Consider the following 25,544-nt stretch of genomic DNA (forward strand, 5'->3'; position numbering starts at 1 on the left):
CAAGGGCCATGAGTAGTTGAAATTGGTGGCCGGGAAACTGTGTCCCGCGGGGTCTAATACGGCTCGTGGAAAAATGTTTGTGACCCTCTGAAGACATTAGAATTCTCGTAAGTGTATTTTTTTTTTGCACGGATGTATGGTGCAACAACGGTAGTCGTACGGCATTTACTCTGTAAGTAAAAGCGCATTTAAGCTCTATGCCGTATACCTGCCGAAATGGTAATTGTAACCAACACAGAAATTGGAGCGTCATAATTTGTATTTTAATGTGACATTTACGTCACCAGGTATGCGTGTATTATTATATGTGTGTAACCCAGTGGTAAATTAAATTCTCCGACTACTGGTTTTCATTATGTTACATTTCTATTGCCGTCTTCTTTAATTCGGCTCAACAATTGAGGTACAGCATAAACAAAGTTCAGTTATAATTGAAACTCGCATACGGCTCCGTGATATTCGTTGGTTGGTATTGTATTGAAAATTCCTTGTATGGAGTCTGGTTTTTCTCCGATCCACACAACCACGCTTGAGAGCTTTGCGTCTGAGAACATGATGTACACTATTTCATACGGCAGAGTTATAGCTTCACCAGATGACAGATAAACTTGACCTTTCTGTGGAAATCGAATATAAAGCTTTGAAATTATACCTTTTTTCAGTATTGTGATTATGTGAAATCGCACTCCGCAAAATACGCTGGTCCTTAATTCGAACAAAACTCAAGCAGATAAAATGAAAATTAGATTGACATATCTGGGGTAACTGATTTAGAAATATGAATTTTGTTTTTGCCGTCAGAGCTTAGCTAACAAAAGGATTGGTTTAAATATGAAGCGGTAATTAGTTGTTTTCTAAATGACGTGTAAAGTGACGCAAAACGCATGACTTCCTAATTCATCAATTACTGCTACCGTAAGATAATTCAATTCACAAGCTCATGTTGCTATAGGACAGGGGTGGGCAACCTTTTTTGGCTCGCGTGCCAAAATCGGCAAAATTTAAAGACAAAATTGTTCCGCGTGCCAACCAAAATTTAAAACAATGCTTTGCCACTTTCAAAGCAGAGATATACAATAATAAACCTTTTAAACATGTACAGACAGATTCACTTATCGGAAAAATATCAGTCCGACAAATAGATTTTATTACTTTTCTTATTATATATCAGTGAGACTTCTGTTGCTGCATTACCGCTGAAAGAGATTTCACATTGGGTTTATATTTTATAACTTCCAGAGAAATACACTAGGCTACTTCTATCACGAGATTCAATAAAGTTCATAACCGAGAATCAAGATCCACAAGCATATGTAGATGAAAACATGGAGAGTAATGCAATTGCAAAGTTTTTAGGACACGAAACATTTTCGGGAATGTCATCTCAATCACGCAATTCTGCACACCTCTCTTGTATTCCCTTCCCTAATCGCTTATATTTCTTTCGAAACCAATTTATAACAGTAAGTTCGCAAGTAACTCTAGCCAACATGAGCTTTACAACTTCATAAATCATGCAGAAATGGAGAAAAAGGGTGGCACAGACGAACTATATTATGTAAGAATGTAGCAAAATGAATGCAGCGCTCTTCTCGGAAGCTCACTCATTTGTTACTTCATAATATATTTCTTTGTAGCCAACGTCATGGAAGAGTTTAAATGAATAACGGTTGTTAACAAACCATTATGGATAAACGAACACCGAGTTTCATCAGATAATTCAGAGTCTTGAAACTTTTTATCTGAAGAAAAATGAACTCGTTTCCGTGGCCTCGCTCGCGTGCCGAATAAATGGGCTGGCGTGCCAAGTTTGGCACGCGTGCCAGGGGTTGCCCACCCCTGCTATAGGACGTGTGTCATGACGAATACCTATGACATCATACTTTATTGATTACTGATGAGTTTATCAGCTAGCATGATCAGGTACCACAATCCGCACGCCCAAGATGCAACATGACGTATGCAGTGACGCGAAATGCATTACGTAATTTTGTGAAATCGCACATTACGCATTACTTTTGGTACGGTAAGTCCAAACAAAATTTGAGCAGACAAACCACTCAATGATTTTAGATTTAGATTTTTATATTTAAACTCTTTTTTGCTCAATTGACGAACCAATATCAAATATTTTGCTCTCTTCAGAGTATATCAGAAAAGGGAGTTTAAACTGCAAATTTCGCATTTATTTGACACGCTTGTCACGGTATGCCCAATAGCTTTTTATTTTAGGGGTGGCAAATCATTTTTCAACTTATCGATAATTGATAAGGGTGCATTGAAACTCCAGTTGATAAGTTACGACTCGTAACTTATTGCCCATATTTACATGGCTTTCTTATTTACCTGACAAGTCATTCCTGTGTAAACTTTACTCCATTCCCAGCCTTTTGTGATCCTCGGGCGTAAATATCCTTCCAGCAATGTGAAAAGTTCAATATTGTAAATATCAGCCAGTTTGTTGCCACAAAGAGACTTAGCATCTTCGTAGTCAACTCCATGTGTTTCATCTAAAATCACTCGGAAGCATTTCGAATTGTAGATGAAGCTACAATTACCTGAAAATTGGGGTTGGAGTTACATAATTAGTATTTTTATATAGTATTTTAAATTATTTTGTTTAGTATGTATTTCAATTCACGCACACAAAGCGGCCACTGATATCTAACAGTATATTAGCAGCTACTATTATTTCGAAGGACCGGATCATTCCCGGTTCGGCATTGCCTACTCAACCTATCATACCCTGAGTGGGTTGGTGTTAAGGTGGATGGCATAACCGTTATGCCACCGAACTATAGTAATCAATGCATTTCTTTTAATCCACATATGGCGTGGGCAGGAAACAATATAATCAGCGAACACTAACTTGTTTTTTATTTTAGATGCCAACTATTTCTATACGTGACATGAAACGTAGATTGGACGAGAGGCCGTGGTTTGCCATTAGTCCTATTCCTCTGATCGGTCCTCTTTTATCCGTGATAAATAAATATAATATTTCTATCCTATTTATATTTTACTTACCCTGTACTGTGGTCAATTCAGGCTTTTCCTCAGCGGTGGTTTCGGGAATCATCGAGGAGTGCGATGTGTCGGTGGTGGACCACGGATGAGTATCAGGAACAATCGCAAGAGCAGTCGACATGAGGACTGAAGGAGTAGTCTCGCCCTTGTATTCTGAAATGAAGCCGGAAAGCAATTTGCAAATATATGTAGAATTAAGTCATGCATCGGTCCTGATAAAGCCATGAGGCAGGGGCCGAGTTTCGCGTTACCATATTTTTCCGAAGTAGATGTCAGAGATTTTGCGAGTTTACATTCAAATACGAGATTATATATTGTTATATTGTTTGAATACAATCAAATAAATATCCTGGATTTGCCACTATTTTTAAAAATATTACACGCTAAAGATAATTTTGTTTCCAACCCGGATAGGGTTAGGCCATAATTTTATTCAGATTTTCGTCAGTTTAGTTCTATTACGAGTTAGGGGACTGTTTGTGTTAGCCAAGTGAATATACCCCCTGCCCATAGGCTTCCGTCCCTTTACAAAACTTGATGTAAATTAGACAGACAAAATTAGTTACCTCCATATTGGTACACATACTTCTCGAGCGCCGATTTACTTTTATATATATTTATAGTTCATACGATTCTTTCTACAGTCTTACAAGTATGGCAAAGAGGCCTCTAGAATGTTTCATTTTGATACTGCTAAAACATAATAAAAATCGAAAACCCCAATTGTAAGACATTAACTAGGGAAGGTGTTCGTGAAATAAATTAGTGGTCAAGATATACGGAATAAATTATTCCATTGAGCCATAAAAATTGTTCCCATGAATAAAATGAAACAGAAAATTTGGGGTGACGAATTTTGTTCTTATAGACTTTGCAGAAATTTGAAGTAATTGCTTTCTAGCATATTCGAAATTAACTGGTCGATAAGTAGCGTAGAAAAAACAAATTGTCCCACCTGCAAACTAAAATATTACCAACAACAACAAACATAATTTAACAAAACGAACCACAGGTCAACTTTGTGTGCAATAAAAGCATCAATATGAAATAATGACCTTCATTTACTTTAGATGTGACGGCCAAACCTCCAGTCATTTCAAATTCAACCGAGGTGACTGAATTCTCACCGGTAGTTTTTTGCTGATCAGCAGTTGCACCGTTTTCCTTTCCTGCTAAGATAAAGAAGAAGGGGATGAACACAAGGTTAAGACGCCAATACTTTATTACAAAAGATATATCTTCAATCCACCATAAGGAAAGTGTAAAGATGTACTCAAAAATGGTATTTCAAATAAATAGAAATTCGAGATGAAAAATGTGGTATTGCTATTTTATTATGCAACGCTCATTTAGGTCTCCCACCTTTAACAAAGCCGTATGCAAGCAATCAATGATATCTTACGATATGTACGAAGCTATCATTATTGGAAGGACCAAAAACGGCGGTTCAGCATTGTCCAACCGATTTATTACACCGTGTGCGAGGAGTTGAAGGTGAATGAGAAAGTAGAGTAAACTAAGTGTACTTACCTCGTGTTGACGTTTCTCTAACGTCATCTGTGACAGAGATTGACTTTGTGGTGGACTTTTCAGTCGCTTTAGTTGTAGCAGCTGCTTCATTCACTTGTTTTAGTAGCGATTGTACGATGCTGAACAAGTGATTAACTCGATCTGTAAGACAAATTAGTTTTTTAGAAAAATTTGCAATTTGCAAGGAAATTGGCAGTTTGTTCAGAGTCTTGCTTGTTTGAAATCGGTAAATTTATTAAAAAATATATCATAGTCTTTTTTCAAACCAACCTTCCATTGCCTTAAGCTTCGTGGAACAGACTTCATTCTAAAATGAAATATAAATAAAAAGTTGATGCTGAAGTTTTTTCAGTTCCTTAATTACCAATACTCAAATCAATCTACTATACGCGAAATGATTAGGTACGGTGGGAACTTGGACTGCAAGCAGTTTAAATATTAAAAATTTACGGTAAATACGGTAAGGTAGACAGCTACGAGAATGTAAATCCCATGAAACTGAAGTTCTAGAAATATTGTTTTTATTTTAACTATAATTTTTCAAAGACGTATGTGGAGGTTACGAGGTATTGTTTTCTCAAAATACAATAAATAATAAGTATTCAAATTCAAATATTAAATCAGATTGCAACGTTTAAATTCACAAAATAACAGTAAATTTAATCCTAAACTTCTGAAATGTGCATGACAGACGAACCATGGTACAGGGGTTCCCAAACTTTTTTCCACGCGACCAAAATTTTGTAAAAAAATAATTTTTTTTAACTTGAAGGTATTTATTGAAAAAAAGAGACCCAAAATAAATTTCAGGCGACATAGTTTTGAGACGCGACCCATCGCAATTTAGAAGCAATAGAATAACTCAATTCAATTTATTTTTCAAACAAGGATTTGTCCCATCTCAAACGAGAGGTCAAAGATGATTGACAAACAAAATAATACAATATCCTTACGGGAATCTGAGCTTTTTTCCATGCCATTCTCCTCTCACACGTCATAGGTACCATGCAATCTTCCCCTGTTAAGTAACAAATATTATTTTGAAAGAGATATAAAACGAATCAAATGAGATATACCCGGCACACGTGTTTGATGTGGCGTTGGACTTAACTAGTGGTTTCCAACCGTTTTCGTTAAATTCTTCCCATTGCCCTCTTTTAGATCTGTATATTCCTCCCTAACTATGCATAAAAATATATTTCTAATATTTTTTTTTGAAGGATCACTGTTTAGTGTTGCGCGCAACTCGCAGTCTGACTTTTACGCAGTTTCAATAGTTTAAAATAAATCCATGAATAAATATGACTGTAAAAATAAAGCAACAAAGATCACAAAGATTTATTTTGTACTTTTTTCTCGGATGATATACTTCCCTCATTTAGAAGTAGAGGAACATCATTTGCCAACAAATTAATGACCACGCACTGGAGCGCCAAAGCCACTGATCCTATATGAAATTATGATGATAAATTACACATACCGGTAAGTACAGACGCGACACTTTAACACATCTGAGTAAATTCGCGTATAAAATTTCTCCTAAAATCTCAGTAATAGGGTGGTTATGGTAACAACTCTTAAGCATCATTGATCGACAAATAATCAACAAACCTTTAATCAAAGTGATTATGAGAAGTCGGATGAGAACGATCCGTAAACGAAGCTTCATTTTGCCGACAACTTTTACAAACGACAACGAATTTTCTTCTGCTTCAACGATTTTGGTATCGGAATTTAGACATAAAGTTTTATCTCAGCGGCTATAAGCATAATGAAGGTATTCACGATGTGAATGGCATTATATCCTGTATGAGCATTCTCACTGCTCTTGGAACAAAAAGAGAAATTGATTTTTCTTTTTTATAAATTTAATATTTACTTAATCAATGGAAACAAAAACGAGAAATCGCTCTCGCGGAAGTTGCTCTTCTATTTTTATGTAATATCACGGTGACTAATCCAACCAAGCCTACACATTTTTTGTCGCACCTTTCGCTTCGAACAAGGTTATGTACCAGCAGTCATTGATATCCAACAATATGTAAGGATCTACTATTTAATTGGATTGTCTCGAATTTGGATCTTTTGTGCAAAGCCCTCGACACATTTTAAAATAAAATTAATAAATTATCTATTGGTGCTCCTGTACTATGGGAACCAAGATGGTGGACACCGGAACGTAGTATAAATAATATTAATAAAAATAAAATAATAATAATAATAATAATAAAAGAGTCATTTGACTTGTCCCTGAACCCGTAATAGAACTGGAATTAGGAAAATTGAAATAAAGTTATTGCCTAACCCTAACCTGGCACACATACTACGTTCCGGTTCCCGGCATCTTGATTCGCAAACTAAAGTAGTACGGATCTAGTTAGGGTTGAGAATAAGGCAGGAATGACGTCAATCTGCGTTTCTGGATAACTACTTATTTTCCTATTTTTAGCGTGAGTTGAAGAGTTTTCTTAGGCCCGGGCTTTGTACAAAAGATCCTCGAATATTCCTGGTTCGTCATTGCCTACTCAATTTACGTGTAAAATTATAAGCGTTTTTTATGCTCATGAATAACGACACAGCATATTCGTCGATACTCACGATAAATCAAAGAATTTATTATCGCATGGAAGGAACCGTGCACTAAATCACATCTTTGAATTTGAAAACTTTTCTTTGTTTATATAAAATTGAATCAAAAACATAAACAGGGATATTTTGCAGCAAGCGCGGAAGAAATGTATACGTCTCTTCATTAAATTTCATGATATTATCGGTCATGTGACTCCAAGATAAAATAAAATCAATATTTTCGGCCTTATTTATCATTTTGAACGATAACAATAACAATATTTAGCATCCCAATGATATGTCACAAATAAGCATTAATCAAAAATATTATGCTTTGTGTAGAAAATGCGTGGATTAATTGCTTGCATTTGCGTCTTATTCATGAGTGCGATAGTCGAGTGGCAAACTCATTGTTATAGTTTTTACTTTTCGCTTAGCTCATAGATGTCGGAGTGTATGGCAGTTGACTCCATTCTATCATTGTCTATAACTATCACAAACTTTTGCTCCAAACATGGCCGAATACAAGCAGTAATTTATATCTAAAGATGTATCAGAGCTACTTAATATTTGAAAGAACCGGAGTCTTGCTGTTTCGGCATTGCCTATTCAATTTATTACACCTTTATTAGGTGAAGGCATGGAATTTAAAATCGAAATATGTAACCTGTGATGGCGGTTCAACTAAGTTTAGTGCTTAGAACGCTAGGTATGATTGCATAACGAGTTCAAACTATGGACAAATGGAGTTGAAAGTAATTAGCTCGCTCATTTCCGTATTGATGGTTGACGTAGCTAGTGTTGTGATCATATTGATGATAATTTCTATGAATGTTTGTCAAAAAAATGTCTAAAGGTAAACGTATGTTTGCAAAACGTTACGGGAGTTTAATCTGTAGTCAAATAGAGTTGGAAGTAATTTGTTGAATGATTTTCCGCAGCTAATGGCCAATTGACGTGGCTGGTCAGTATGAATCAAAATTTTCTGTGATTTGTTAAAACAAAAATGAGTTGAAATTGGGTGCATTAAATGTGAAAATGTTCCGAAATAACTTTTTAAAATATGTCATTTTGAGACAAAAAAAAAATTTGGCTTTTAATAATAAAGTTCATTCAGCGAACTTTATGGAAAGAAATCTAGATACAATATTAATATAACAGTCCGTTGAGCAACTTTAAAAGAAAGATACATATTCAATACCTTAGAATAAAACAAAATGACAAAAGAAATTTAAATAGTGCCACATGAGGTATATTACCTATTTGTTGACGGATATATTGCGCTGGAAGAATGAACTTTCGAGGGAATTGAAGCTAATGTGCCTATTTAAACTACGGTTAAATATAAATTATTTATTACTGAGTGTTCGCAATCAGGCTATCTCTAGCCGCATACACGTATCAGCATTTCAGACCTCTGTCTACCCGGTTAATCAGGGAATTCTCTACGAGTTATCCGGTAGGATGGGATTTTCAAACCTGTACATTTTATTCTTAAAACTTAAATTCCGAGCTTCCAAATTAAATTAGATGGAGAATCTTGGGTCTCGCTGCTCGATAACCAAATTTGGTTCCCCGCGGCTTCCCTTCCCCAGTAAAAATGTGTGTTAAATTTTGTTTATTTTTCGATTTTGTATGTTATTTTTTTGCTGGTTGGAAAAAATAAAATTGACTATGACTATAATGATAGTTGATTAGATTTGAAATTGAGTTATTAAGGTATTTAAATTTGAAAAAAAATTATTTTTCAAAACTTTCGGAAATATGTCTAAAGATAAACTTATGATTGCAAAACGTTACGGGAGTTCAAACAATAGGCAAATAAAGTTGAAAGTAATTAGTCCAATGATTTCCAACAGCTAATGGCCAATTGAAGTGGCTGATCATTATGAATCAAAATTTTTCTGTAATTTGTCAAAACAAAAGAGTTGAAACTTGGTTCATTAAGTGTGTAAATGTACCAAAATAACCTTTTAAAATATGTTGTTTTAGGATGAAAAATATTTGGCCTTAAATAACAAAGTTCATTCAGCGAACTTTTTGGAAAGAGACGATATTTATATAACAGTCCGTTGAGCAACGCTAAAAGAAAAATACCTCAGAATGAACAAAATGACTGGGAAATTTAAACAGTGCTACATGTGGTGTATAACATATTTGTGGATGAATGTAATGCTCTGGAAAACTAAACCGTGATGACCTCAGAATAAAAAGTTTAAAATAGACCACTGACCCTCGTCACAATTACTCTACTTTTATTTTATTTTCAAATGTTTTTATTCAACCTTGAAAATACGTCATTTTGTGCTTCCATTGGCTCAATGACATGTGTTTTTAAATGGTTTTTTAACATCGAAAATTTAGGTGGAATTTATAACACGCTAATGTCTTGCCTGAACTGCTTGAAGGAGAATATATTACATGTATCCTGCCACAACGCAATTCACAATACCTTTGTACATTGAAAATCAAAACCAATGGGTTACCTTCATTTTCATGTGATTGGCTTTAGTGTCATGTAAGCTTGTATTTAGGCATCAAATAGGGTAATTTAATTATTTGTATTGTTTGTTTAATATGCTTTTTAAATTGAACTCGTCTAATATGGTTGAAAATACATCCCCACACAGATCACACTCATATGGTTTTTCATAGAATATACAGACTTAAAATAATTATTTCGATAAATTGATGAAATATGGAACAGAAACCAAGAAAGTATAGTTCATCGATTTGATTTTGAATTACATGATTCATACTCGATGGAAAGAAATCAAGAGAGGGATAATATAATTAATTGAAACCTCGAAATCAATGGTCCTGGTGTAACAAAATAATATTAAATATTCACATTATATAAAAATAAGTTGAACATGTTAATGAAATTACAACATTGAAAATAACGATTGATTAACAACGCAAAAAATACTTTCGAAATGATCTTTGTTTGAGCATTTGACTCACTTTCGGGTGTTTTGCATAGTTTATAGTGATGGGAATGACGCGATCCCCAACTTAGTTTGATCACGAAAGTGAAAAAAAACAATTCATCGAAATTTAGAAACCTGAGTTCAAGTTCTGGTTGTATTTTAAGTATCAACGCAGGTTTGCCAAAGCAAATTAATAGGCTATGCAGGCCTATTATAACTCGGTCTTAACAACAACAGTAGCTCCCAGCGCCACGGTGTCTATTGGATAACAGCCTTGTTTAAAGAGAACCTACCCTTCAAATTATAGTTTAATGCAATTAGCCACAATTCTATTTGAGAGCAGAGACTTTCAGTTTGTCATAAAAAAGTGATTACATACGGTGTGTAAAAACACGATTGAAAATAAAAATGAGTAAAATGGAAAACACAATCTCATTTTACACAAGTCATTTGATAAAACTTATTATACATAAAAATATATCTGATCAAAATTAAAAAAAATTGCTTATTGCCAAGATATAGTGGAACATAATCGTATTTAATTATTCACATCCATGAATATGAAATTAATTAGCATATGATTAATTCAAAACATTGACAAGACATTCAATAAAAAAAGTTTGGAGTTAACTATAAGAATTTCAAATTGCTATTTGAGTAATATGTTCGAGACCACGCTTGAGAGGGGAGCTCAAAAACTTTTGAACGATAATGACAATTCACTTAGACGACCCAAAGTTTTGGAATTGGACAAAAATGTGAAAAATAAAAAATATGAAGACAAGGGTATAATTTATTGATAAAAATAAAGTTATCTTTTATTAATTTATAATTTCAGCAAATTGTTGAAAATCCTCATTTACCAGCTTAGATCAGTTTTTGTTTCGAAAATTAAAAATTGAATTATTTCGTTCACGAGACCCCGAAAAGAATTGATTGACATGAATTGTAACATTTTTAATAACATTTTTACAATAAATAAAATCATATTTTAATTTGTCCCGAATGATTTTCAAATTAGTTCTACTCTTTTTATACTTTTTTGTTTCTCTATATCAGGGTGGTTCAAGGGCACGAGGTTGGCGGGCCGCAAAAACTTTTAAAAATGTCTCGCGGGCCACAGTCGGAGAAAACCCAAAAGTGATCAAACCATCGCGAATTTACTCACTTTAAATATAATTAAGAACGAGATTTAACCGTTCTAATCAGTTTTTTGAGGAGGATATATAAAGCCTTTAGTTATTAAATTGCTTGCCGAAAAATACCGTGGTATGTTCGGCATCTTTTCTCGTGTTTGGTTTTGTAATGTCACAAAATTACATTCTTTCGTGACAGATATTACTTGAGAAAACAGCAGACGCTGTGGTTTAACGTTATTGTGAGCAAGGAAATACGTTTCCTCCCAGTTTACTTCGGTCACCTATTTTATTACACTCCTTGTATGATGAATTGTTATATTATATATTGCTATTGTCGAAGAAAAACCAAGTCCGCCTAATTTGTGACTCCGAACCCAGCTAACGATTTAAAAACGAAAATAGCCAACGATATAAAATAGAGGAGTGTTTATACTAAAATAAAGGCACAAAGTCTCTTCAAATGAGGAGTTACTTGACGCGAGCTTGAGGTTTAAAGTTTAAATAAAAAGCGCAACTCATCTCAACGGCTTGGTCCTGTCTGCACAAGACAATTCGTTTTCTTGGTACCGATCACAGGACAATGTTCACACATAAGACACCGTCTCGACGTTTATAGATACAGCATTAAAATTTCATGATTTCAACAAACATTAATCCCGACATCGGGGTTACGAAAAGGACTATTCCCAGTTGAATTTGTTAAAAAATAACTCAAACATTTACAGCAAATAAATACAAATATCTGTTAATGGTTTAGTGTACGCCAAAATTGTTCCGCGTGCCGCAGTTTGGATCACCCTGCTCTATATCATTAGGCCGATCCCTAGCTTCCTCATACGTATCAACATATTTCAAATTTGAGTGAAAAAAACTTTTTATGAAATTGTGTATGTGGCATTTTTATCGCCCCTATTCTATATCAAATCCATGCGTTTTGTTTTGATTTTGATGAAGTTTTAATATTTGATGTCACCAACGTATTTGATACCATATCAACCAAAAAGATCTATATCATCCAGCCTTAGCCATAGTTAATTTAATATATTTTGAGCTTCCAAAGAAAAATCAGACTTCGATAACCACAATTTATTACCTATCTTTTTGCAAAGGGCAGCATTGAAATTTTTTTTCGAAATAACATATACAATAGTGTAGTTAACTCTAGTGAAATAACATAAATTTCAAATTTTAAAAGAAAGATATTGACAAAGTAAAAATATAAACGAGAATATCGGTCGGAGACCGAACATCTATCGATCGAAACTGCGGTTTCGATTCATGACTCTATAGTGACACCGCGTGTCCCATCACTAATTAATTAATAACTCGCTTATTATACGACATAATTCATCAAAAGTCAATAGGCTTCTGGTCCGAGATACGGTGAATGCACATGCAAAATTTGGAGCAGATTCAACCCCGCAGCCTCGCTTTCGTGAGATATAGCGTGCATCTAACAGACAGACAGACAGACAGACAGACAGACAGAGAAACAGACAAATATCTATCAACATACTTATAGATCAAGATTGATAAGTAATGATTTTTATATATATATAATTAAAAAATAAAGCTAAGTTTTGAAAGTAATTTAAGAAATTTCTGCAACCTTCTCCAAAAACAGGGCGCCGCAAAAATGCTTTGACGTGCTGTGTTTGACCATCTCTGTTTGTGGTGCTATAAATCAGGGCTGAGTAAAATTTTTGCTGTGTGGCTACATCGTAAATTTTAAATGCAGTGACGGGCCGTCTAAAGAAAGTCATTATTGCGCGTTTTATTGTATTTATTAATTATTTTTTTTGTATTTTAAAAGGCTGGATGCAATTCCACGCTTGATCTGCTTACCACTGCTGCTGCAATATTTAAATTAGTGGGTAGCGTACAGCTGATAAAACATCGCTACTAAAACAATGATTTTATTACAATATTGAAGTTTACAGCTAAAGTATATTAAAAAAAAAAAAAATCGTCCAAATCTAAAAATACGCTCGCGGGCCGGATGAAACGTTGTCCACGGGCCTGTTATGAATTAATAGGCCATCAACAGTATATTTAAAATTTTTCCAATTTATACTCTTTCAGAGTCATTCAGATCAATATTCAGTGTTTTAAAAAGTAAATTTCAAAAATATGATTTTAATGACCGATTAGTCATTATTATATTAATTGTCATATCCATATGGGTTTTCACTCATTTTTCTGCTTCTAGCAACAAACGGGTCCCGTGTTACAGTTGGTTTAGCAGCTGGATCCCTGTTCTCGTAGGCACTTGGTTTCAAAGCTGTTGTCGATGCATGTTGTCCTGTTGCTTGATTTTGTTGTCTATCAATATTATATGTGTTTTGTCGAGTTCCAGTTGTCAGAATTGTGTTGACGTAGTTTCCATCACTGGCGTTCCTGAAAAATAAGAAATATTTTTCTCATTTGATGGGAAACGGTTGCAAAAGAATCCAAATTGTTGCTAAGTCAGAATGCTACATAAGCAGGATATGCACAAATACTGAATAGTAAAGATGAAAAATAATACCTATTATGATATAACAACCCTTATTAGAGAAGATTCAGAATTCTTGGAATTATATACTACAGAAGAGTTAATATAAAATTAACAATTAATGTAGAACTCTTACCCTTCATCGACGTTTCGCTTTTCGTCAATGTCCTCATAGTTGTGACATTCTGAAAACAGAATTATTTAATCACTGAAGACAACATGAAAAGTTCGGTCACAAACTTTCTCACAAATATAAGCAAGATACACATCAACAAAAGAAGATATTTTCGGTAATATCCTAATATTAAAACTAATTATACAACTTTTACGAAACGAATTACACATTTTTATCAAGTATCTTAAGACGCACAATTGGAGTCCAAAATAGCCACAGTTGTTTTTTAAAGCTTGCGCGAATATCAAATAACAAGGATACTGATTTGAAAAATTGAAGATAGATAGATATCAGAAAAGTTCGAAGATATATGATCGTGAAATGGCAAATTTACAAAGTTACATTCGATTTTAATAAATGAAAGCGTCTACACCAGGGTATAATAATGGTCGTTCTGTTGTAGAGAGCTGATTTCATCAATCCAATGCATAACGCGTACAGGTTGTTGATGTCGTTTTATTATCGTCAGGAAAGTACTGGTGTACGTATGACGCAAAGTAAAGTTTGACAGGTGTACGGCGGTAGTACAAAATTACGACGGCACGTCGGAAGTAGACTACGTCGGTACGAAGGTAGGTAGGTACGTCAAAAGTACGAGAACTCCTTTGTTTCTACTATTTGTAATTTACATGCCTTGCATTTCATGGGCATCCACCGTTACATCAGTCTTTCTGTCGGAATCTGGTTTCCTGCTTTGCCATAATTTTCTTTTTACAACCAACACCACTGTCGAAATGAGAATGATGACGAGAATGACAGAGAGCGTCATGAATCCTATATCCCCTGGTGACAGGAATGCATCAGTGTATGTTGTTTTAGAAACTTTGAATTCAGTAACAAGAGATGTTGTCATTGAAAAAGGTGACGTCACAGTAATGACGTAATTGCCAAAGTCATTTTCATCCACCTGCAAACAACACATATATAAAAATATCGAACATTATAATAATGCAGCCATCTGAAAGACTCACGCAATCAAGAATTATACCCCTAACAATGATTTCTATGAATTTTGTTTAAAACAAAACAAAATTAAAAGCCGTTTTAATATTGTTTCATCGTTAACAGAAAGTAATTGATGAAGAACTCTATCTATCTCGGAGAAATGCATAGACACCCAGATAGCGAGAGATCGAAACAAAATACATTGAAGTGCAGCACCTGGCTATAATAACACCGTCTGAACAGCGAGTATGTTGCATAAGGTTAGCACAAAACCTATACTCTCTTTTACTTATAGTACTACATTATTTTATTTCTTGTTTTGCTAACCTGGAGGAAGTCAACTACGATTTTGTGATTGATTCCTTTCACAACTAAGTAATAGTTTGGTATCACAGTTCCTGAATAAAACAGAATCAATAAGTAAAGTTAATATTTTTGCTAAATTAAATTTTATTAGAAAGCAATGCAGAAATATTTTGACACAGAGGCCAAAGACTGATATGACTCCAGCAATGTCAGCGATTGTAATGAATTGTAACTAATATTGTGTTTTCATATAAAATCAGCAATTTTGAATATTGACCGAAATAAAAAAAATATTTTTCTCTCAATCGATTTCTTATGAATTGCGGTAAAGAGTGATTTTTAAAACCGCAACCCCAAGAACCCTAACAACAGCAATTTTGCGAAACGATCCATTAGATTACTTTGTGTACAACAAGGGAATAAACTGACCATTTCGTGTTACAATCACATTGCTCATAGACACTGATGGATTCACGCGGAACCGGATGACGACTCTTCCTGACTTTCCAATTTGAAGTACAAACTCAAGATTTGGTTCTTTCGGGATTAATTCTGGAGAATCTATGGAAAGATCATTTTTAACATAAATGTTTAAAAAGATAGGTCATGAGTTTTTGCATAGTTAGGATCAGGTCAAATAAATCACACGGGTGAGGAGAAAACCGACGAGATAGCCTAATCATATGATAAACCACGGCATCTCGTACGGTCACTAGTCTAGGTCAGACATGGGGATAGTTAGCTAGCTGTTTCGTTACAGGTGTACAGTAGTGGTGAATAATGCCTAACTGATCAGCGATTGTCAGGTAATCTTCGTATAAACATTTGTTTAAATTTTTTTCAATGCAGTGTTAAATAAGTTTGCTCAGATCAAATAACCGATACAAGCATCCACGACTGTGCTAATAAATTGAACAAAATTATTGCTGTTTAGGAATTCATTCCACACTTCGATCTTTACCCTGCGCTAACACTTGCTTAATTCAAAATCGGGACTGGTGACTTTGTAGACGTAAGTCACTTCAAAAGACTTTATACTAGTAATGTACAGTATCTACAAACTGGATGTCTACTTACATTGAACCAGAAGTGTAGTTTCGTTACGTTGAACAACTCGCCCAGTTTCATCCAATTCATCGCATGTTGCTGTAACTTCATGATGATCCGGCGTTGCGGTCAAGTTCAACCATGCGGACTAGGGAAAAACGATGAACGTTAATTTGATTTGATTTAATATAAATTTGTGCAATGAACCACTGTGTGTGTTTGGGTTGCAGGAATGCGTTGCTGTAATATCGCAAATTCTACACAAACCAAATGGCGTTTATCATGTAGATTTTGAGAGATTCTTATCTGCATTATTTTATCTTAAATTTAATCTGATTTTTTGATAAAAATAAACCTAATGTGTCTGATTTGTTTGATAAAAACTTTGCAGAAGGTTGCAGAGCATTTTATTGACAAAAAGATAAACAACTGAAGTAAAATAAAAATTACGGATAGACACATTGAAATACAGTAGTCTTTCATATGTTGTAATAGTGAAAGTCCTTTATGTTCACAGCGAGGGTTATTTTGAAAAAATAATAAAAGCCCAAGAACGTTAATGTTTGTTCATACCTTCCCTTTAATGACATCATTTGCTACTGTTAGTTTTACGAATTTTGAAGGCTTTGATGATTTACACGCAATGATGATAGGATCTCCAGAATGTATTGTGATGGAAGAATACAAGAAATCGATTGAGTGACCTTAAAATATTATTTCAATTTACTGACCAGCAATCAGTATACAGGAGGCTAATTGAAAACTGACGCCGTTAGAAACCACTTGAGACAAAAAGTGAATTTGCCTTTCAAGTTGACTTCGAAGAATACCTAATTGATCGAGAAAAAGAAGTCAGAAGTGAGCAGTTCATTACATGAAATGCGATATATTGAATTCAAATTTACTTTACCGACTTAGAGTATATTGTCGGAATTCATTCAAAATCATCAAGACCACTCGTGAAAACAGGTCAGCAAGGGGTTTCTTGAACTTTCATTTACATCACTTATATTATAGTTGAAAAAACGCTTTAGAGCGTGAAGCGGGTGTTTTTAAATGCGCTAAGCTAATTGATAATTGACGCTACGTTTGTTGGTAACTTAGTTAAAAGTGTATCATTTATTTAAAATCAAAAAAGGTGTTTATATGAGACTTGAAATATGCCCTAGGGCTTAGTACATTATAGAAGTGTCAAATTGCTCAGAAGTGTAATAGACTGACTTCTGACTATTGCGTTGGTCGCAAGCAACCGGTAGGAGTTTATTTTACTGTGGGCGTATCAGAAAGCATCTGACAGTCATCAAGTATACAACTAACATCAAGATCTTGTAATGTGTTCAGGTAATATCAATGACGCGTTGCGCAAGACTGCTTAGTCATTGTAATCTGTTTTGTAAACCATTATTGTCAACCGCATTACATTGAACATATTTACAATTTATTTTCAGATATTAAAAAAGATGAATGTAAATCAGTATCTAATATCATTTACATTTATAACACGTACTATTTCATTTTTAGATTCATAAAGAAATATTTGATACCTGCCCAACAATCAACCCGAGGAATTTCCCATCGCTCATATGCATTGCATAGAAATTGGGCTGTCGGTATGAAATATGATTCCGTCTCAATTTCACGAATGAAGTACATCCGGCCGGTTACGCATGTCACACTCAAGCGACTGTTTATTCTATATTTTGCAGCGAACTGTTTACCATATGAAGGCTGGTAATTTTCAAATGCCGCTCTGATGCATGCTAAAAGAGAAACAATTTTTAGTAGTCAGAACTTATTGAATATTACATTCGTTTAATTTAAAATGCATTGTATGGTTAAGGATTGTTAATAAATGAATAACGAACCATAATTTTTTTTATAAAAATTCAATACCTATAATCCTATATCACACAAAACTCATTTTAGTTGAAGATGTTAAAATGAATTTATTCAAATGTTCCTCTTTTCACCTTGTTTACAAATTTAATTTGAATTGGGATATTATTTGATTTGATTCAATAAAACAGGGCATTTTAAAAAAATTTCATTTTTGTTCATTATGTACAGTGTGCTTTTAAAGACATGGGGATTCTCATTGATGAATATATATTTACTCATACATCATGTGCAATTTATGTGACATCATATTAACTGAGGTTTAAATTCGATAAATATATAATCGATCTTGGAAACATTCGACCCATATTTAGTTATAGCAGTAAAATGAAACTCTCAGCCCTTGTTATATGATATGATATTTCTTTATCAAAAATAAATTCGTTTATTCACTTTACATTACAAATTAAAATTTAATTGGAATTCGGTTGAGAAGCAGGTTTAAGATAATAGAAACTGACATTATAAGTATTTCAATCTCCACACACAATGAACCATACACACTCAAAGATGTTACAATGCAAATACTCGTCATCGAATATACTCTTACATCCACATGGAATTTATATGACATCATATAGACTGATGCTTACTTACATCGGTCACAAACGTATTGAGGAATCTCCCATTCAGCATAACGCCCACATTTGATTGCCATACCAGTTGTGTAATCGCTTCCACTCAAAAACAAATCGTTTGATGCACAGGTCGCATTGTATTCGCCGTACGAGTATGACTCTATCGAAGGTGTTTCCATTAGTAGGTTATCAGGAATATCACTGTTGGTGCAATCTGAACATAGAATTATGAAACAGTTTAAGTATGTACCTCAATATTTTTTAAATTTACTATTGAAATTTAATGAAAAATCAAGCCATTTGATTTATTATGCAGTGTTTATATTCTCATTTTATTAGAATAATAACAAATTAAAAAAAAGGCCTCAAATGAATTCGCGGTGGGGAAAAATTCATACACCTAATATTAAAAATATAAAGAATTAATAAATCTCGCAAGCCAGCAATATAATGACTGAAGGTCAAAATTAATATTTTCGGGAAAATAATTCAAAACGAACTTGAATTGTAAAACACTAGAATTTGATATCAGTTTAATATGACTTGTGATATTGAAAGCAACTTACATTTTAAGATGAATGGTCGACTCTGGTAGAATACTTCGCCTGAGTGTGTAATCGCAAAGGTAGACGAATTTCCTTCAACTGTGTTATTTGATAACACGACACGAAACGTGAGAACCCGTTCATCACTTATTGAACATGATTTTTCGATTGCATTCATTTCTGGATTATTATTACGGAGATGACATGAGTCACCAAAAATAATATCCAAGCTGGCAAAGTTACGAGCAGATATTTCGGTTTCATTGTACATTAATAAATACAACTGGTAATGAGTGAAAAAGAAACGCCCATGACAAGTGATATTGAGATCCAGTATTATTTGAGGGACTCCTATTGCCCAAATATGGTTTAGATTTGTCTCATTGCGAATATTCAAAGTTACTGTTGTGTTGTACCTGCCTGTGAACAAAAAGATTTATTTGATCCTCATTATTCAGAAGAACGCATTGAATTTATACTGAACTAGGCAACCACATATGAACTTTGACATGCGAATATCTCGAAGTATAAATTTAAAATACTCTGATGAAGCTGATCACAGGTGAACTTATACAAAATAAAGTTCATCGGAATGCACACCAATCTTTTTTTTCAAATTACTGAGAACATATTTTCAGACAAATAAAAATCAACGTCAAAATATGACTCCTAAATTTCAGTTTCTTCTGAGGCGGGGAAAAATTAGTGAACGAGATACAAAAGTGTTCTGGAGTTCGATTCAAAAATATTTCCAGTAGCATATCTGTCATTATTTTGTTTTGATGACTTGGAATGCATTGAATTTATTCATAGATATATATATATATATAATTTTTAAAACTAGTAATACTCTTGATAGATAGATGCCTGAAAATAATTGGAAAATACGATCATTTATAACCATGGCTTGTATTTATGTGGTTACTGTAAATTACAAAAACATAAGATATATATTTATGGTTTTAGCATACCAGAGACAATGAGAGACAAGGTTTCTTTGCCTTTTTCAAAGCCTTTGTGTCATTTGCGTTCACAATCATACCATAATTTGGCATCGATTCAAAATTAAAATTCATAAATGATACTTACATGCGATTGATATTGGCAGGAACAGTGAGAGACTCACTAACACGATTAACTTCATGTTAATATAGCATATATTTGTAAAGAACTTCGTATGTCTTCTAATGCGATAAAACTATGCTCTCGACCGGAGGCTGCTTATTGAAGAACTTGGTAAGACAACCCAAATCACAAGACAGCAGTAATATTGTATGTCGATTCACAACGTATATAGCCAATATGAACCATGTCTCCTATGTTCATTCATTATTCACGCCACGCGATATTTTGATTACTAATTTCTGACCTTATAGATAATTATGTTATATACGTCAATTCCTACATTATGTAAATATTCCTTCTTCATCGAAAATCAGTAGACGCTGTGGTCAGTATTATATGGTTGGTAACAGCAAATAGTAATGTGGGTTGAAAATGAGATGATTCAAAGGTTGCTGAGGTTAGTATTGATTGCAACAAAATTGTTTCATTGTTAACGGTATCATAACGAGTCAGATAAAGGGACAAGTTTGGGTCACTCGCTATCATATTAGACTATTATTTGGTGGAATAACATGTTTGATATGTAATAGGTCATATTATTTGGATACATGAAATTGTCAATACGGCACTGCTACCTTAATACCTATTGCTTGTATGGTTTTCTCTTTTCGCGAAAATTATTGAACCAAAGTTTTGATTTTAACACCCAATATCCAATTTGTTTTTAATATTCAAATAAAAAGTAAATATTACAATATATGTAATATATTTATTCCCTTTGGCACTCGGGAATAAAGCTGACGCCGTATTTGTACAGAGGAATCGTCAAAAAAGCATTCGTTTCATAAAACAAAATCTTAAATGCTGTTTATCATGGTATCAGAATTGCACAAATGGGTTTGTAGAAGTTTATATCATTTATGTATTAGGTATCTTGCCATCTTGAATGAATCCAAAATAGTGGAGTCATCTCCTGAAGACCTAAATCGTCATATAACCTATCTCCCCATGGTAAATGAATTCAAAAATTGGATTCATACAATTTCAGGTCAATCGATGCCCTCAAAATATTACATTTGTCCTGTGTTAATATGAAGTACCAGTGCGGCATGCTGAACATGGAAAATGGATACATCATCTATGCACCTCTCTAAATTTCCATCGCACAATTTTGGCATATTGAGGATTGAGATGGAGTGATAGATATAGACAAAGAATGCCCCATAGTTGTTAAATATTATACGCTCTTACGAAAACTAAGCGGACCTAGGCGAACAAACTTCATCGTTATTTTGAAATCCTATAGATAGAAATTTGTCTAGGTTGTCATATTGCAATTTATAAATCTGACTCATTCAATTGGCTCATTCTATGTTTTACATTACTCTTGCATTATTTTACTTGATTTTTTCAGATAAGTATTGCACAATTTTGGCGACATTTCGCGATATGCGTGGCTGAATTGCCTCAGGCAAGCCTATCCACAAATCCATGATTTTACAAGAGTTTCACCTCTACTGGTCAAGAGTTTTAGCGTTGTAATTAAGTATCAGTAGTTTTGTCAGTTATGTTATGAACATGTACCTATTTTTCCTCCTTAAGAAGCACTCTCGTCAAATTGGTATGCACGAATTATTAGAAAAATATATACAACCATAAGAGGCTTTTGTGAAAAATATTTGTTATATATTTCGCATAAATTGATATTTTGAAGTCTCTGAATTAGGAAATGAAAGACTGGAACTGTTTGGTCATGTATAGCTAGGACAGATTTTTATTTTTAGTGGGAACATTGCAGATTTCAGGGTGACATTTTAAAATAACATTAGCTTGATATATTAAAAAAAATAAACTTGCATGGTTTAGTATAGTTTTGTATACCTATAAAGGGCTGACATAGGTGGTGTCCAAGTTGAATAAAATATATATGAATAAATTTAATATAAATCATAGGCTGTATATGAATTGTGAAAACTTCGATGAATGATACATTAAATGTAATGGAAATTAGAATTTTAACAATTTTCAAATTTGCCAAAATTTTTGCCATAGTTGTAGTTGGTGCAGTATAAGATGGGAAATAGTTTTAAATTTGCGACTCTACGTGCTTTGTTATGCTGGCTTGTTGCAGTATTCTCAATATGTGAATGCGAAGAAATCTTGCACTGTACCTCGAAGAGTGGATGTCATTTTAGTCACTGTGATCCCGTTTTATCGGATTGGAATAAAAAGGGTTTCAATATCGAGGCATATTTGGAAAGGAAGGAATTCCCACTGACGTGCAAGTCAATGAATAGTATAAACACAACAATAAATGCCAACGTTTCACACGGAAGTATGTAAAGTACGTTTTATATGAGTGGACAAATATGACTGTCAAGATTGAAACTTTAATTTTTTTGCAGGGGTGCCAACTCAAATACGTGCTAAAGTTACAAAAATAATCTTGTCACGTGCAATTAAACAATTAAAAACGACTGCTTATAGATTTCATTACAGCTCTCTTATTTTCATTTTCAGGGATTGCGGAATTGGAAGCACAAGTAGAGAAATTAAATAGAAAACAAGGCGAGGCTACGAAAGGTAGTATTATTATTATTGAACCCATAATATCTTCAAGTAGTTATTAGTCAACATAATATTTTATCGGATATATAGAAAACATGTGCTATTGCTGAATTATTTCGCAAAGAAAGTTTTTTTTATCTCTGCCCTAAATACATTACACATTCGGTATATTTGAAACCCAATGACTATGGACAGACGATGGAAAGCTTTTTCTAGCATTGAATCATATATTCATATTTCGTCAAAATTGTGCTGCTTAGTTTGCTTAAAGCGGAAGACTCCAACAATTGGTGCATTTTCATTTTGCAAGTTAGATATTTATTCATTGTGTTTAGTTTGTTCAATTAACAAATACCCATACATAAAATACATTTTTATTGTTGTAAGCTAAAGGTATGGTTTATTCGTTGGTGATCTTGTTGAGGTTACCCTCGGCAACCCGTGGATTCCACTGTAACCCTGCGCCATCACAATCTGACTTTTATTGCCCATTGTTAGACAACGCGCATCTCACAATGGTATTGTTGTGATATACCCGCTACTGCCATCTCCATGATTACCGAGTTAGTGGTGTTCAGAGTCGTCTTTTTTTTTATTGAAGCAAGCGTCTGCTTGTTATAGCAAATCGCCTTGATGTTTTTGTTTTGTTTTGTTTTTCAATTAATATATACCTTTTTCGACTTTTTTTTCTTTATAATTTCGTGTTAGACTTATCTTATAGGTGCCACTGCTCGATAACCAGTACTGGTTTTCCGCGTCTCCTTTACCCTGAAATATGGCCCATTTATAATTTATTGCAATTTGTATGTTTGTGCGTGATTTCAGTATAAACTACTGATTACTGATTACTGTGAGCAAAAATAGGAAATCCATGTTACAGACAATCAGGAAATGAAAACAAAATTTCATCTTCTTGAACAACAAGTTATAAATTTATTCAAGGAAAATAAAGTTTTGAAAGATTCGATCAAGCAAATAAAAAATTCGTCGATACAAAGTAAGTTTTACTTGATTGAGTATAAAAGTTTGTCTAATTTCTATGGTTTCTATATATTTTTATGATTTAACCTCATTATTGAATCACAAAATTACTTCATTTATTTGTGAACTGTCAAATTTTAATCATCGATATTAGATTCTAAGGGTTTCTTTTTTCGTAAATAACTTCTATTATAATGTGTTGAAGATATAAAAATAATAAGAAATATGTGAATCGTTCAAAATGACTATAGATTTGTACCTGGTTTAACATATAATATGGTCAGACCAGAACATCCCTGCCGACTTAAATAGCTTTATTATATGTACTAATATTTTATATAGAGTGTGGGATTGCATAACTGTTCCCACGTATTTATAAGTTATTATGCGTTTTATTTTATATTCATTGTAGACAAAACTGAAGTGACAACTGACGAAGATGGTGGCATGGCGGCAATGAATATCGAGAAGCCAGAAATGATTGAAGAACCGACAACTGCACGTACAGTTACCTCACTTTTTCAATTGGATGCTTTGTTTGCTGTTTCAAAACTGAAATCAGGTTTTTAGGTTAATTCGCACAGAGCATCTGGCTATTGCGGAAACGCCAGGTCGGAGTAAAATTTACATGTCTCTGTCAGTCACACGATCAAATTTTTAAAATTCAAATCTAATAGAAAAAATCATTTATTTAGTTCTCGACTAATAAAAGATTACTATATTACAACAACAGAAGCTAAACTTGCATCAACGCACAGTAGTCAGCGAATACAACAGTAGATTAAAGTACTAGCATTCTGTTTTCAGAAAATTGTGACATTACGTACAATTCGAAATGTTATCAAGCAATTGTTTACAATGCCAGGAACGTCACGTTGAGTATTGCTATGTCTCTTTGCAAAGATAGATTGGCTAATATTTATGATGCAATACACTACAACCTCTTACAAGCTCATATACGTCCAATGATTCCTGATGGATGGGGACGTATTGATGTTTGGACCGGAATGACATATAAGGTGATTAAATAGTTATGAACGAAATTGTTCAAAAAAAACGATTTTATTTTTATTTCGAAACAAATAAGTAATTGCAATAGGCCTGCCTATATATATTATGTATTCTGTCTTCACTTAATATCTTAGAATAGAGATGGGTGAGGATTTTCGACAAGGGGTCAAACATTTTGCCCACCCAGACTGGCTGGCCATTTGAGTGATTAAATTTATGGCAGCATCTTATGGCCGGATTAAATCACCCAACGGTCGGGATTTGACCCGCGGGCCACAGTTTGCCCATGTCAATCTCCTATTTGTTATTGTCATAGTACAAAATATTTCTATAGAACGGAAAACTCCTGCTGTCATCTGGTAAACCGTCATCTCTCCCAACAGAAGTTCGTTATCCTGGGACCCCGTATAACCATGCATCGTGGACAAGTATTGTTATTAGTGTCAATAGAAATCCGAGGAGAAGCCAAGGAATTTATAATAATCCACCATCAACGCCATATTACGGCGTTATCTGCGAATCCTGAATGTTGTTGATAAACAGAAATAGCCTTTTTCTAAAGTGATGATGTGTTGAATACAATATGTTTTTTTCACTTGTGAAGTAAATTAAAGCATTCACCGGGTTTATTTTGTCTCGAGCTTCAATGCAGAATATCTAGACTTTATCAAGCAATAGAAAATGTGATATCCTACGGAAGGTTGCTGGAGTAAGTCATTTTCAACGGTCTACGAAGTTC

General features: G+C 33.9%; 2 protein-coding genes across 2 annotated transcripts; one reads left to right on the forward strand and one right to left on the reverse strand.

The window, feature by feature from the left end:
- Positions 1-13,152: 13,152 nt before the first annotated feature.
- LOC144421088 (uncharacterized) lies at positions 13,153-19,554 on the reverse strand. The gene is made up of 10 exons (XM_078111309.1): positions 19,202-19,554; positions 18,655-18,849; positions 17,706-17,921; positions 16,735-16,865; positions 16,192-16,309; positions 15,544-15,675; positions 15,136-15,206; positions 14,497-14,770; positions 13,825-13,873; positions 13,153-13,591 (listed from the first exon to the last, which is right to left on the reverse strand). Exons 1-10 carry the CDS (start codon positions 19,449-19,451, stop codon positions 13,357-13,359), a joined length of 1,671 nt encoding a protein of 556 aa, XP_077967435.1. The 5' UTR covers positions 19,452-19,554; the 3' UTR covers positions 13,153-13,356.
- A 2,764-nt stretch (positions 19,555-22,318) lies between these two features.
- LOC144421048 (uncharacterized) lies at positions 22,319-25,430 on the forward strand. Its single transcript, XM_078111176.1, has 6 exons — positions 22,319-22,580; positions 22,766-22,828; positions 23,694-23,810; positions 24,207-24,296; positions 24,602-24,813; positions 25,140-25,430. Exons 1-6 carry the CDS (start codon positions 22,319-22,321, stop codon positions 25,329-25,331), a joined length of 936 nt encoding a protein of 311 aa, XP_077967302.1. The 3' UTR covers positions 25,332-25,430.
- The last annotated feature ends 114 nt before the right edge of the window (positions 25,431-25,544 follow it).

The sequence above is a fragment of the Styela clava genome, chromosome 3 (assembly GCF_964204865.1).
Source record: "Styela clava chromosome 3, kaStyClav1.hap1.2, whole genome shotgun sequence".
In the NCBI taxonomy this organism is placed as follows: Eukaryota; Metazoa; Chordata; class Ascidiacea; order Stolidobranchia; family Styelidae; genus Styela; species Styela clava.

Coding starts and splice junctions, on each gene's coding strand:
- LOC144421088 (XM_078111309.1), bottom strand. CDS start 19,451: ATGTACAATGAAACCGAAATATCTGCTCGTAACTTTGCCAGCTTGGAT. Junction 17,922..18,654: donor TCAATACGTTTGTGACCGAT/GTAAGTAAGCAT, acceptor TTTCTCTTTTAG/CATGCATCAGAGCGGCATTT. Junction 13,592..13,824: donor AAGCGAAACGTCGATGAAGG/GTAAGAGTTCTA, acceptor CTTATTTTTCAG/GAACGCCAGTGATGGAAACT.
- LOC144421048 (XM_078111176.1), top strand. CDS start 22,319: ATGGGAAATAGTTTTAAATTTGCGACTCTACGTGCTTTGTTATGCTGG. Junction 23,811..24,206: donor AAAAAATTCGTCGATACAAA/GTAAGTTTTACT, acceptor TATTCATTGTAG/ACAAAACTGAAGTGACAACT. Junction 24,814..25,139: donor GGACCGGAATGACATATAAG/GTGATTAAATAG, acceptor ATATTTCTATAG/AACGGAAAACTCCTGCTGTC.